Source organism: Podarcis cretensis, assembly GCF_951804945.1.
Source record: "Podarcis cretensis genome assembly, chromosome: 13".
NCBI classification, from domain to species: domain Eukaryota; kingdom Metazoa; phylum Chordata; class Lepidosauria; order Squamata; family Lacertidae; genus Podarcis; species Podarcis cretensis.
The window spans coordinates 10,972,586-10,987,953 of NC_137182.1; the positions used below are offsets into that span (position 1 = coordinate 10,972,586).

The 15,368-nt window shown below is 45.4% G+C and overlaps 1 protein-coding gene across 1 annotated transcript; it reads right to left on the bottom strand.

Moving 5' to 3' along the window:
• Positions 1-670: 670 nt before the first annotated feature.
• Positions 671-14,550, bottom strand: COX18 (cytochrome c oxidase assembly factor COX18). Its single transcript, XM_079949936.1, has 6 exons — positions 14,166-14,550; positions 12,108-12,208; positions 7,832-7,995; positions 5,203-5,324; positions 4,166-4,273; positions 671-987 (listed from the first exon to the last, which is right to left on the bottom strand). The coding sequence occupies exons 1-6, from the start codon at positions 14,541-14,543 to the stop codon at positions 817-819; spliced, it is 1,044 nt and encodes a 347-aa protein (XP_079806062.1). The 5' UTR covers positions 14,544-14,550; the 3' UTR covers positions 671-816.
• Between the last annotated feature and the right edge of the window lie 818 nt (positions 14,551-15,368).

Consider the following 15,368-nt stretch of genomic DNA (forward strand, 5'->3'; position numbering starts at 1 on the left):
TGGACCACCCTAAAGGAATTATGGCTAGGAGGCACTGTGATTGCTAGTGGAGAGACATTCTCAGCCTGGTTCTAAGGATGGATGTGAATGTCGTTCTGTCCGGATTTTTTCAACAAACTGACTTAAGTCACATCTCCCCATCTAATATATGGATTGGAACGTAATTTTTCCTCAGATTTTGTGCATCCCAAAATTCTGCAATATACCTCTCATCTCAAAAAGCGATTCGAAAAACATTAAAGATGTGTGTTTTGGGGATACACTGTGATAAAATGGGTATTTAAATATGTATGTAAATAAGCTACAAACTTAAGTATGCATCTAATCACGAATTTCAGTATAGCGTTTGTTAAAATGCAGATTAATACAAAGAGAGGGGCTTTCAGAAATCCAAAACAAACTGAAAGCATCCACAATGTTTTACAACAGGCACCCCCAACCCTCAGCCCTCCAGATGTTTTGAACTACAATTCCCATCATCCCTGACCACTGGTCCTGTTAGCTAAGGATGATGGGAGTTGTAGTCCCAAAAACAGCTGGAGGGCCGCAGGTTGGGGATGCCTGTTTTAGAAGCTGAACAAAATGTACAGATGAAATTATTACTGGTAGTGGTGAAGGATCGATACGTTTCCCCACTCTGCCAACATATTAGCCACCAGGCCTCCCAACATAATGACATGTACTCTTTTATTAGGAAAATAAATACGGTGTCACAATTCTCATCAGTTCAATGGAGCCACATTAAATAAGTCTTTTATAGCAGAGCACAGCTCAATTCCAAATCTAAACGTAGCACAGGTCTTCTGAAAGAGTATTTCACTTTGGGAAATACTTTGCATAGATTCCAGCAGCAATATCTCTGTAAGGAGTGTCAGAATCAGACTTGGTCCGGGGTATGCGGCAGAGTCTACGGAAAGCAGGAGATCGAAGCAGGAGGTTGTGCAAAAGGCCCATGAAACTCGAGGAGACCCAGTACAAAGCCATTGCCTGAAACCAGAGGAAAGAAGCATTACTTTCAACAAAGCCAGGATGCTGAAAAAGTACCACAACCACCCAAGAGGACGTACGCTATCTTTTGTTTTTAGGAATATCAAATACAGTGGTACATTGGTTCCCAAACGCCGAAAAGTAAGTGTGTGTTTTGGTTTTTGAACATTTTTCAGAAGCCGAACGTTCGATGTGTCTGTTGGCTCTTGTTTCTGGGGCGCCTGCACCGATCAGAAGCTGTGCCTTGGTTTTCGAACATTTCAGAAGCCAAACAAACTTCTGGAATGAATTAAGTTTGGAGCTTTTGCTATTTATTTTGCGTTCTTGTTTTTGAGGCTTTTTCGGTTAATTTGTTTTTGTGACTATGTGGAACCCAGTTCAGTTAGTAATTGATTGATTGTGTGACTGTGGAAATGGATAAAAGCCTCCCATTCAAATAATGACTATCATCAGTGCAGCTAAGGGGAAAAAAAGAATTTACTTCCGGGTTGGCGCCATCGCCGAATGGCGGACTCCCTCCGAGCTGGGGCTGGGTTCTACCGCGCTGGCGACGCGGGGACCCTCAAAAACCATGGGCGCTGAAACCCATGGGCATGGTGACTCGGCTGGCACCATTTGCGCCCCCCCCCCGACCACGCGAAGGAGCCTTTTTAAAGGCTACGGAGCGGGTGACGGGGGGGGGTGGTGCTGTGAGTCCTCCACTTCCCCTGCCGAGCGAAGCCGCATGCCATTTGGCGGAGAGCGCTGACTTCTTCAATTGAAAATTTGGAATAAAAGAACAACCCGTGAGTAATTGGAAACTGGACTTAAAAAAGGAAAAAAAATTAAATTTTAAATTAGGAGTGAGCGGGGGAGGAGCAAAAAGGAAGTCAGCCTCCCCCCTGTTGTAGAGGACTTAAAGCAAAGGATTTAACAACTAAGATCGAGTGCTACCTAAGTTTGATAAAGTTATTAATTTCACGATGGAAAGTTATAAGATTGGGCTGGAGGAGAAAAGTAGATGTGAGCTAAAATGCAACCCCCCCCCCCCGGGACCGGGAGCGATCCGTGAGAGCGCCGTGAGAGGAGAAACAGAGGCTTTGACAGCTGTCAAAGGAGCTGTCAAAGCTGAAGAATAAAAAGAGAACTTTGCTAGGAGGACTTTGCCGGTTACATTTGTTATGAATTAGATACAAATTGTCTAAAATAAGGAATTACAAGTTACTTTGACTGTTGGGTGGATCTGGAAGGAAACTGAGTAACTATAATCCCCCTAGAGGGGCTGTGGGACATTACAAGTATTGTTGCCATGGAACTTGAACTGGATTTTTTATCTCCTGGGAAACTGCAGAAATGGAATACTATTTTGTCTACAGAGGTCTCTACACTAAAGGAGACAATAGACTTATCTATTGAAGAATGGAAGGGACTTGACGTAAGTTTTGTTCTTGAATAACAAAACCTCTGTAGGAGAATTTAGAAGCTTTTGGAATTGGAACATTTTTGCAGGAGAGTAGGAAATCAAACTAGAGAAAAATGAGGAGAGAGAACAACAAGAACAACATGAATAATAAGAATCGGACAAAAAAAAATTGGACTTTTTTGAGATAGAATTTCTCCCAAGATTGGACGCTTGAAACTAAAGATGATTAAAAAGATGGCAAAGACTATTTAAAAAGACGGCAAAGTGGATCTCTGAAGGATTTCGGCCTAGAAGTGGGATCTCCAGGATGACAACAGGATTGATGGACATTGGGGAACGCAACCGGGAAAGGGGGGAGGGAAATTTGGAATCCAAAGGGTGTTAAATTATACTTTATTCTTTTTTCTATCTTTTTAAAATTTTAATCTGTTCTGCATATTAAAGTGGGGAACTCGTGGAAGGGAGCGAGGTCGATTTTAGGGGAGGGAAAAACATTCTTAATACTGGGTTAATTGTAATAAGTTTAAAACTTGGGGTAAGAACTTGTTGAATTTAATTGAAAGAATTGGAATACAAAAGGGGGTGGGGGGGGAGTCCTGGAAAAATGTTAATGAAAATAAGATTTTTCTTTTTCTGTTATATTTGAAAATGCTTAATAAATATTATTTGAAAAAAAAGGAAAAAAAAAGAATTTTAATTTTCATCATCTACAATACTGTCTTATTTATTTTAGAGTACAGTACATTGATTATTGCTTTCATTTTATGGATCAATGGTCTCGTTAGATAGTAAAATCCGTGTTAAATTGCTGTTTTAGCGGTTGTTTTTAAAAGTCTGGAACGGATTAATCCGTTTTGCATTACTTTCTATAGGAAAGCGTGCCTTGGTTTTGGAACGTTTTGGTTTTGGAACGGACTTCTGGAATGGATTAAGTTTGAGAACCAAGGTACCGTTATATGTGGAAAACTTGATGGGATACATTTCCGCCCACCTTCCTCCAAAAAGCTCAGGGTGACAAAGTGCTCAGTCCCCTATTTTATCCTCCTCCTAACAACCCCCTGAGGTACATTAGGGTAAAAGATGGTTCAATCACTAAGGCTGAGGGGAATTTGAACCCAGGCCTCACTCCAGCCAAAAAATTTGGCTCTTCCAAATTTATCCTTTGTTGTTCTAGTCAAAACAAAATTAAAAAATTCCTTCCAGTAGCACCTTAGAGACCAACTAAGTTTGTTATTGGTATGAGCTTTTGTGTGCATGCACACTTCTTCAGATACACTGAAACAGAAGTCACCAGACCCTTATATATAGTGAGAGGGTGGGGAGGGGTACTTACTCAGAAGGGTGGTGGGAATGGGTGATTGGCTAATAGGTGTGGTAAACCTGTCAACAACTGCAATTGGTCTTACAGGAAAAAGCAAGGGGTGAGATGGCTAAAAATAGCTTTATCATGTATAATGAAGTAAGAATCCAATGTCTCCATTCAGACCAGGTCTCTCCATGGTTTTAAGCTTGGTAATAAGTTGCAATTCAGCAACTTATCTTTCCAGTCTATTTCTGAAATTCTTTTGTAATACGACAGCTACTTTGAGATCTTGTATAGAATGTCCTGAGAGACTGAAATGTTCTCCTACTGGTTTCTCTGTCTTGTGATTCCTGATATCAGATTTATGTCCATTTATCCTCGGGTATATGGTTTGTCCTGTTTGTCCAATACAGAGAGCTGAAGGGCACTGTTGGCATTTGATGGGATACACAATGTTGTTCTAGGTTACTTACTGATGGTACAGTTGCAGCGATTGGAATCATAAGCACCGAGACACCTCGGAAGAAGTTAGTGCCATACCTCTGAAGGCGGGACAGTTCAGTTTTTCGCAAAGCAAAAATCTGGAGAGACAAATTTCACTTGTAAGGAATTTGGGGAACAAAATGTCAGCCAGAGCGTTGAGGAGGCAAATATGCAACTCAGGAACTGGTGCATACAGGTCAACGCAAGTTATTATGTACGCTTTAAAGTGCTTCCCAGGTTTAAAGCGTGAGAACTCCCAATGTGGCCAGCAATCTGCTTTATATATCAAGCTTCTCACCTCCTTTAAAAACTGTATCTAACAGTCGAAAGACAGTGTTAACTGGGAGAGTTTTTGTTTTTAAGAAGTATAGCTCTGCTATTCCAAAGCAGCAATTAAATGCCATTACAGTGTTTGCTTATCTGTCTCTGCTGACAAACTGCTGTGCTATTTTATTTACAATACAGTGGTCCCTTTGTTCTCAAACGCCTTGGTACTCAAACATCTTGGACCCCAAACACTGCAAACCCGAAAATTAAGTGTTCCAGTTTGTGAACTTTTTTCAGAAGCCAAACGTGCTCTGTTTTAAGTGCCACGCTTCCGTTTTGAGTGTTACACTGAGGCCTGCCTGTTTTTGCTATTTATTTTGTGTTTTTGTTTTTGTGGCTTTTATGTTTTGTTTCTGTGACTGTGTGGAACCCAATTCAGCTATTGATTGATTGATTGATTTTGTGACTGAAGTACATTGTTTATTGCTTTCGTTTTATGGATCAATGGTCTCGTTAGATAGTAAAATTCGTATTAAATTTCTGTTTTAGGGGTTGTTTTTAAAAGTCTGGAACGGATTAATCCGTTTTGCATTACTTTCTATGGGAAAGTGCGCCTTGGTTTTGGAACGCTTTGGTTTTGGAACGGACTTCTGGAATGGATTACATTTGAGAACCAAGGTACCACCGCATAGTAAATTGCAAGTCGGCCAAATAGCTGTAGATGTGATTTGATGGTGGTCCCAGAGACAGCCTTCCATACCTCCACTATCAGCAGATTGAGGAGTCCGAGAGCAATTGGCAGAATCCAAGTTGAGTCAGGTACAGTAAGGTCCGGAAACCAGAGGACCCCTCCTGTGGAAAGTTGCTCCTGAATTAAGAACCCTGTTGAAAAACCACACACACAGTTGGCGCATTTTGTTACCTTAAACACTCATCACTTTAGCGGATTAGGTTGAGGACAGACAAGGCTAAATCCAGACAAGAAAACATTGTTGGCAGATCTTGGATAAACGACTAACAACTTCTGGAACGTAACCTTTCTCCTTCTCCATGATTCAGATTAGCAATCGCTAGATCTATCCCTGCAGCTGGAAAGTCAAGCTGGCCGTGGTAGCTAAGGAGTCCTTTCAACAGTTCATGCTGTTGAACAGCTAACCAAGTACAGTGGTACCTTGGGTTAAGTACAGTGGTGCCCCGCAAGACGAACGCCTCGCAAGACGGAAAACTCGCTAGACGAAAGAGTTTTCCGTTTTGGAGGCGCTTCGCAAAATGAATTTCCTATAGGCTTGCTTCGCAAGACAAAAATGTCTTGCGAGTTCCTGTGGGTTCCCCCCCTTTTTTCCCTCTTTTTCTAAGCCGCTTATCTGCTTATCAGCTAAGCAGCTAAGCCGCTAAAAGCGCTAATCCGCTAAGCCGCTAATAGGGTTGCTTCGCAAGACGAAAAAACCGCTAAACGAAGAGACTCGCAGAAAGGATTCTTTTCGTCTTGCGAGGCACCACTGTATTTCATTCCGGAGCTCCGTTCTTAACCTGAAGCACCACTTTAGCTAATGGGGCCTCCTGCTGCTGCCGCGCCACCGGAGCACGATTTCTGTTCTCATCCTGAAGCAAAGTTCTTAACCCGAGGTACTATTTCTAGGTTAGCAGAGTCTGTAACCTGAAGCATATGTAAACTGAAGCGTATGTAACCCGAGGTACCACTGTACAGAAAAGGAGACGCATTCAGTTAAGCCAAGGGATGAGAAATAGGGTTTGGGGAAACAGCGGACAGTGGGACCTCTACTCACGACCACAGTCCGTTCCAGAAGCCCGTCCTTATGGCGAAACGGGTCGCTGGTAGAAGCGCCGTTGTGCACAGGCACATTTGGCGGCAGCCGCTTCTGCACATGCGTAAATCGCGGCAAACCCGGTGTTTACTTCCGGGTTTGCCACGGTCACGACTTGGAACGGGCCTAAGTAGAGCGGGACGTAAGTAGAGTTCCTACTGTACATTTTATATTGGAGGTTGCCAATACAGTGGTGCCCCGCAAGACGAACGCCTCGCAAGACGGAAAACCCACTAGACGAAAGGGTTTTCCGTTTTGGAGGCGCTTCGCAAAACGAATTTCCCTATGGGCTTGCTTCGCAAGACGAAAATGTCTTGCGAGTTCCTGCGGGGTTTTTTCCCTCCCCCCCCCCCATTTTCTAAGCAGCTAAGCCGCTTATCAGCTGATCCACTAAGCTGATAAGCCGCTAAAAGCCACTAAAAGCCGCTAAACCGCTAATAGCACTAATCCACTAAGCTGTCAATGGGCTTGCTTCGCAAGACGAAAAAACCGCTATACGAAGAGACTCACGGAATGGATTAATTTCGTCTTGCGAGGCACCACTGTATAACTTCAACTATGCTTGTTGAAGGTGTGGTGGCTCCTCTGTAAAACCTCTTTAAGCAGCCCATAGCAGAGCTCCTTCTTGGCGACAGACGACAAGAGACTACAAGACTTGTACAAAATACTCAGGCAAGAGTTTATTTCTTGGCTGGTTCACGAGCATTTTAGTTGTGACTATATACAAAACTATTTACATGCATCTTTCCACCATGGGATAAACCAGGCATAGGGAAACTCCAGCCCTCCAGATGTTTGGGACTACAATTCCCATCATCCCTAGCTAACAGGACCAGTGGTCAGGGGCAATGGGAATTGTAGTCCCAAACATCTGGAGGGCTGGAGTTTCCCTATGCCTGGTATATACAGGACTTGATCTCCTTCCGCAGGGCCTGTAAGACAGAGCTATTCCACCTGGCCTTCAATCTGAATTAGCCTGATCCTCTATTCCCTTTTCCCTTTCCTCTTCTATGAAGAAACCCTTTCTGGGACCGCACATTTAAATTCTTATTCACACACCTCCTTGCTGGCCCTAGTAGGACCAACTTGGCCACTTAGCCCTGGTGATCATTTGATGTCTGCTGACTGGATTCACACACCCCCCCCCCACACACACACACAAAAAAAACCGACCCCTGAATTTTTGAATTTTATTGATTTTGATGCTGCATTTTATGTTGTATTCTCTGCTGTTTTAAAGTCGCATTTTAATCAATGTTTTATATTTGCTGTTAGCCGCCCTGAGCCTGGTTTTTAAACTGAGAAGGGCGGGGTATAAATAAAAAATTATTATTTATTATTATTATTATTATTAAACTCACACCGTGTGGGTACTCTTTCCTCGTGCAGGGAAGTGCAACCTGCAATTTCCTTCTTTTTATTTCCATTCCCAGCTGTAACCAATCAGCCAAGTGTGTCACTCCTAACCTTTAAAGAAAACTTCTTTAAAGCTACAAGCACCTTTTTCTGTTTGTTTGAAGAATGACTTCCTAACATTTCACGACACCAGTTTAAAAGCCTTACTGTCAGCAGCTGCTCTGCCGATGCTGAAGTTGCGCAAAGCCATGGAAACGAAGACCCACATTGGAATCTGAATCCATACGAGCAAGGTGGCCTTCAAAGGGTGGCAGTTGTCTCGCACGTACAACTCGGAAACAATCCTTTTCAGATTCTTCTTGAAATGGAACCTGGTTGGGCAGAGGGAAACAGAAGTGAGGTAAGAACAAGGTTACAGTGATCGTTATAAAGGGGCTTACTAGCAGTAAGTGGGCAATATAAAGGAAGAGAGGAGTGGAAGAACCCGTAGACAGGTCTGTGGGAAGTGCTGAAAGGCCAATTGCAGAACAATTGAAATTGAACTGAAATACTTTATTGTGGAGGGGACGCGGGTGGCGCTGTGGGTTAAACCATAGAGCCTAGGACTTGCCGATCAGAAGGTCGGCGGTTCGAATCCCCGTGACGGGGTGAGCTCCCGTTGCTCGGTCCCTGCTCCTGCCAACCTAGCAGTTTGAAAGCACGTCAAAGTGAAAGTAGATAAATAGGTACCACTCCGGCGGGAAGGTAAACGTTGTTTCCGTGCGCTGCTCTGGTTCACCAGAAGCGGCTTAGTCATGCTGGCCACATGACCCGGAAGCTGTACGCCGGCTCCCTCGGCCAATAAAGCGAGATGAGCGCCACAACTCCAGAGTCGGCCACGACTGGACCTCATGGTGAGGGGTCCTTTTACCTTTACCTTATTGTAACTTGTACAACTTGTATACAGTGAGATTACATGAGCACCCCCCACTCAGCTCTCTTAGTCTTAATTCCCCTCGTTTACTGATGCAAATCCATGAAACCCAAGTGTCAGTTGCCCTGCTGTTATCTTTTCATTCAGCAGCCTAACAGCCCACAGATAGAAGCTGTTCTTTACCCTGTTGGTGCGACTAATCGTGCTTCTATATCTTCTGTCCAAGGGCAGGAGATCAAGAAAGTGCCGGCCAGGGTGTGAATCATCCCTGGGAATTTTCCTCACTCTCCTGAGGCAACGTTCTTCCGCTATTTCATCCAGCGGATTCACGAGACAGCCCATCATATCTTGTGCTGTATTCACCACCCTCTATAGGCACTTCCTATCACTTGATGTCAAACCAGCGTACCACACCGTGATGCAGTATGAAAGGACACTTTCTATTGCTGACCGGTAGAAGATCATCAGATGTTGACTGACATCGTTCTTCCGCAATACTCTGAGGAGATGGAGTCTCTGTTGGGCTTTCTTAACCACCTGGGTTGTATTTATTTTCCAAGTAAGGTCTTCACTGAGATCAACTCCTAGGAATTTAAAGGAAGAGACTCTCTCCATTGCATTATGCGCCACAAGCTGGTTGGCATCCATCTGTCTCGGGAGACAGTGGAGGAGTGCGCCTTTGGGGATGAAGTCAAACCGTTGGACAGTTACAGCGCCTGCTGTGGCTGTAGAGACCGATAAGGGAGAGACATGTTTTCTTGCAGCTGGGGCAGAGGAAGGCGTCCGGTTGTGCTGCTGAAAATGAACCAGGGCATTTCTTCTCTCTGCACTCCTCCCAGCGGTTATTCCTCCTCTGGTCACTGCTACAGATGCATGACCTGACTGCCTGCATTCATGTGCAAGGGGTTCCCACTGTTAGGATATAGTTCCGTTCCACCTTAAAAGGGTACAGGCATGTGTACAGGTTTGTGTGTCACATGCCTGTTTACTTCCAGCACTTGCTGGGAACTTCCATTTGTATATAGCTTTTGTGTTGCTGCTGTTCTGCTGGACACGAAGGGAAGCAGACATGTTTCCTTTGTTCCTGAACTGTCCTGAATAAAATGCTGTACATTATGCTTGCACATGTCTCTGTCCGCCACTTCTGCTGTGAGAAGATTTATTCACTCTGCTGATAGAGCGTGCACGGGTCTCTAAACGTATCTGAGGCTCTTGCCGCTGTTTGATGCTGTTCCATGCTGTTTGATGATCGTCCGGCTGCCGGCCAGTGGCTGGAACCAGCTGGGGGCCTGCCTGATGCGCCCATCTTCCCGGCAGTATCCCAACACCCACACGGCAGTCTTCATATCACGTTTGCGAACATTTTTGTAATGCAGAGTTACAGAGTCTGGGTCTGCGAGTGGACCTGGTGCCTGAAGCCAGCTCCCCACAGAGCATGTCCTTGGGGATCCTGCTATTTTCCGTTCTGTGGACATGACCAAGCCAGTGAGACAGGAGTGCGAACATGCTGGGTATGTGGGCTTCAGACTGTCCTGCCATTTGATACCCAAAACCCTCCTGGCGCAACGCATGTGGGAGGCATTGAGGCGTCATTCCTGGCAGGCGTAAGTTGCCCACGACTCGCTTCCATAAAGCGGCATGCACTCAACAGACAAGCTTGGTAGATCTTCCCCACAGAACCACTATTCACATGGGAACCTTACAAGTACAGTGAACCTTGGTTCTCAAACACCTTGGTTTCCAAACGCCGAAAAGTAAGTAAGTGTTCCGGTTTTCGAACATTTCTCAGAAGCCGAATGTCCAATGCGTCTGTCGGCTATTGTTTCCGGGGCACATGCACCAATCAGAAGCTGGGCCTTGGTTTTCAAATATTTCAGAAGTCAAACGGACTTCCGGAAAGGATTAAATTTGGCGCTTTTGTTTACGCTATTTATTTGGCGTTTTAGTTCTTTCTTTCTTTTTTGAAATAATTTTTATTAACTGGCCAATCACATCAAATTAAATCACATCACATAAATTCCAAATTACAAAGCCAAATTTTTAAATTTTGTTGGGGGAACCCATACTTCAAGATCCAAAGGGGGATTCAGATCATCATCTTATTACTGCGTTAATGTCCAAATCAGTCCCAATCAGTCCAGACAAAGTTCATAATTCTATCCAGTCTTATCTTGGTGTTTCCACATCATATCTTGTTCATATAATTTCTCTTTTTCCTTTACGATCTCTGCTGTTAGTCTCCTTAAGCCGATAAGAAAGTATAATGATCCTGTGTGGATTTCCCGTTCCTCTGAACTAAGTCCATATGGTTTCCATATATCTCCTTCATAGATAACATCACTCTTTCCATCATAAATTAGGCATTGTCACTCTTAAGTCCCACCAAGAAGTTGATTTCTCTCTTTCTCCTCCCAGACCCAAGAGCTCCATCAGTGCCTCTCAAAATGGCGACGGCATTTTTAACTGCGTCATTCCAAAACTCTTAGCTTTCCAGCTTCGTCTTGAAACATTGCTTTGGTTCGAAAGTTTATCTCCACACAGTCTTAAATCCACAGCTTAAGTCCTTAATTTCTGACTCATTAGGGGAGGGGATTCTTGTTTAATCACATAAAAAAGGAAAGGCAGGTTCTTCCCCCCCTCCCCCCTCAGTCATGTCATACCGTATCTTGACGTATCTTCTCATATTTTATTCTTGTCTTGTTATCAGATATCTCTTCTGTCCGCAGTCTTTCCTCCCCCTTTTTCCTTGAAGTATGTGCAATTTATCTCGTCCAAATTGTTTCTTTTGAAGATTGTTGCAACTAGAGGCGCGGAACAGAGACGGCATCGAGGAGTGCCGGAATCCCACAGGAGGGCTTTGTGCCTAGTGCCCCCACCCCCACAAATTTGGGGGTGGTATAGGGCACAGCAGGCAAGGACTGTCCCCCCCACAATCCTGGGGGGGTTAAGGAGGCTAATTACCCCCATCATAGCCTCCAAATTACCTCGTGTGGGTCGGAGAGATGTTATTGTCAGCCATCATCCGATGCGCCACCTAGTGGCCCCCCCCTCTATTTGGCGTTTTAGTACTGGAGGCTTTTTTTGGTTAATTTCTTTTTGTGACAGTTCCGCTACTGATTGATTGATTGTGTGACTGCGGAAATGGCTAAAAGCCCCCCATCCAAACAATATCATCAGTGCAGGTAAGAAAAAAAAAATACATTTTAATTTTTATCATCTACAATACTGCCTTATTTATTTTATAGTACAGCACATTGATTATTGCTTTCATTTTATGGAGCAATGGTCTCATTAGATAGTAAAATCCATGTTAAATTGCTGTTTTAGGGGTTGTTTTTAAAAGTCTGGAACGGATTAATCCGTTTTGCATTACTTTCTATGGGCAAGCCTGCCTTGGTTTTGGAACGCTTTGGTTTTGGAACGGACTTCAGGAACGGATTAAGTTTGAGAACTAAGGTGCCACTGTATTCTGCTAGGTGGCTTGCAGTGGCCATGAGCAAGAGAAATGTTTAATGCCACAGAATATTATTCTAGCTGGATGAGCTGAGATACTGCTCAAAATGCTCTTACCTGGCTTCCTTTTCAGACCAACTCCGTTGTTTTGCACAAACGGAAACTTCATAGCGAAGGTGTTTGGCTAGGCTGTGGATTTCAGGCTGCAGGTTTTCAAGCTAGCTGGAAAAACACAGACGACTTAGTTATAAACCAGTTAAGTGCTTCTCCCCCCCCCCCCAAGCACTGTCCCTTGAAGCGCTCTCCCTTAGCACTAATGGTTTACTCTTGCTTACCTGCCAAAATGTACACCCAGGCTCACTAGCATCACTATAGAAATGTAGTAAGTGGGCAATATAAATACAAGTCAAACCATGGCTCTATCTATCTGAGTACTGTCTATCCCATGGACTGCAAGAAGATCAAACCTCTCCATTCTGAAGGAAATTGGCCCTGAGTGCTCACTGGAAGGACAGATCCTGAAGCTGAGGCTCCAATACTTTGGCCACTTCATGAGAAGAGAAGACTCCCTGGAAAAGACCCTGATGTTGGGAAAGATGGAGGGCACAAGGAGAAGGGGACGACAGAGGACGAGATGGTTGGACAGTGTTCTCGAAGCTACCAGCATGAGTTTGACCAAACTGCGGGAAGCAGTGGAAGACAGGAGGGCCTGGCGTGCTCTGGTCCACGGGGTGACGAAGAGTCGGACACGATTGTCTATGCTGCCTGGGAATAGCTCTCTGGGATTTCAGGTGGTTCTCTTTCCCAGCCATAGGTAAAGGGACCCCTGACCATTAGGTCCAGTCGTGACCGACTCGGGGGTTGCGGCGCTCATCTCGCTTTATTGGCCGAGGGAGCCAGCGTACAGCTTCCGGGTCATGTGGCCAGCATGACTAAGCCGCTTCTGGTGAACCAGAGCAGTGCACGGAAACGCTGTTTACCTTCCCACCAGAGCGGTACCTATTTATCTACTTGCACTTTGACGTGCTTTCGAACTGCTAGGTTGGCAGGAGCAGGGACCGAGCAACGGGAGCTCACCCCGTCGTGGGGATTCGAACCGCCGACCTTCTGATTGGCAAGCCCCAGGCTCTGTGGTTTAACCCACAGCGCCACCCGCATCCCTCTTTCCCAGCCATACCAGGGATTAAATCTGGGGCCTTGTGTGTGCAAAAAAAATTAATCATGCACCCTACCACTGAGTACAGCTCAGTATTTTGCTAGAAACGGTAGTATCCTCATGCAGAAGTACAAGTTAGAAAGTTGCCATATAAGTGCTTAAAGACTATATAGGTAGTGAAATATCTGGATGAGCTGAAGGGCTATGCTAAATGGTCTGGATGATGAGACATAAAATCATAGAATTGTAGACTTGGAAGGGACTAAGAGGGTCATCTAGTCCAACCCCATAAATGTAGGAATCGTTTGCCCAATGTGGGGCTTGGACTCACAACCCTGAGATTAAGAGCCTCATGCTCTACTTACTGATATATATGACATTTTCCTAGGTGTACACTAGATTTATGTTTTTATGTTTTACATGGAGTAGCCAAAAAATAACCCCAATTCCAGGCCATGAGACAATCTGAGCAAGGAGCTCTGCAGCCAAGAGCAGTGTCATTTGACAGAGAAAAGCATCTCCCACATTCATCCTGCATCTAGATAAAACTGTTCCCCCCTCAAAAACATATTAAATTATAGGAGCTCATTTGCAAGGCGGCAACTTTTATACATGCACTTTTAAGAAAACCTTTAAGCTAATTATAACCTAACCTAACATTTCCAAATTGGACACAAAAAAAATTTAATCTGGTCCTTACACAAATGCGCATTAAAATAACTTTTGAAGTGTCATGTGTATATGGACAGGCTGAAGCATTTTAAAAGCTTTACCGGACTCGAAATACTTTGCCGGATTTGGGTCATCTGCTGTTTATTTAAATTTCGCGCGGACCCCACCGCCCTACTTCGACCCCTGCCACGGAAAGGCATGCCGTACATTCTATTTTTTTTCCTCCCAGTTTCCCCACGTTCCCCCCTCTCCGTGCGCCCCCTTGCTCCACGCGCGCGCGCGGCAGCAGCAGCCCTCTGCAGATGCTCAGGAACCCCCCTCTCCGTGCGCCCTTGCGCAGAGCTCACCTTGGCGAGGACGCGGCTCTGCAGGGCGGCGAGCGGGAGGGTGAGGCCGGTGCGCAGGAGGGCGCTGGCGGCGACCACGGCGGCCCACCAGGGCAGCCCGGACGCGGCCTGCAGCGCCCCCAGGCTCGACTCCATCCACGCCACGGGCGCCGAGGTCGACAAAGCTTCGTACCAGGCCCAGGACGCGGAGGGCTCTCCGGGGCCGCCGCCGCCGCCGCCGCCGCCGGCGCCGCTACCTCCGGGCGCGCAGACGGCGCGCGAGGAGCCGCCGCAGCCGCGGAGAAGCAGCAGCAGCCGCGGGCCCGGGCGGAGAGGGGCGCGCAAGCTGCGCGCGGCCGAAGCGGCAACCAGGAGCGCAGGGGAGGCGCAGGGCACCATCTTGGTCACCGCGCAGCGCGTGCGCCCAGGGCGCGCGGTGGCGCTCCTCCCCGCTCTCCACCCCCAAAGCCCGGCGGTTGGAGCGCCCCAAACGGCCCGCGCGCAACCCTCGGAAGTTGCTTCCCAACTGCCTGCAGTGCCGGGTTTACGTAGAAGCTAAACAAGCTATAGCTTAGGGCCCAAAAAGTTAAAGGAGAAAAAAACTGGATGTACATTTCCAAAATGTAATATAAAAAAGAAATAAAATCAAACCTGCAATTATAATTTCAGGTTATAGCAAGTTTCTAGAGACTAGATTATGAGTTTTTGTAAATTGTGTTTCCAAAGGAGCTTTTGTGTTTGCATTAAGTTTGTTATGAATAAAAAATCATTTTAGGTTAGAGCTTAATAATTATTTCACTATTAATATACCTCTTCTGAATTGTATTTCACTATTAATATACTTCTTCTGAATTGTATTTCAGTTCAACAGTTACTTTGCTAAAATACATATTTTGTTATGTGCAAATGGGTTTAGATACCTATTAGGTCCATAAATTACCATACAGTCATACCTCGGGTTGAATGTGCTTCGGGATGAGTGTGTTTGAGTTGCAATCCGCAGCAACCCAGAAGTAATGGAGCGCGTTGCTTCCGGGTTTCGCTGCATGCACAGACGCTCAAAATGACGTCACACACATGCGCAGAAGCGGTGAAAAGCAACACGTGCATGCGCAGACGTGCCGTCGCTGATAACGTTTGCTTCTAGATGCGAACAGGGCTCCAGAACGGATCCCGTTTGCATCTAGAGACACCACTGTATAGCATATATTCAACACAAAAAAC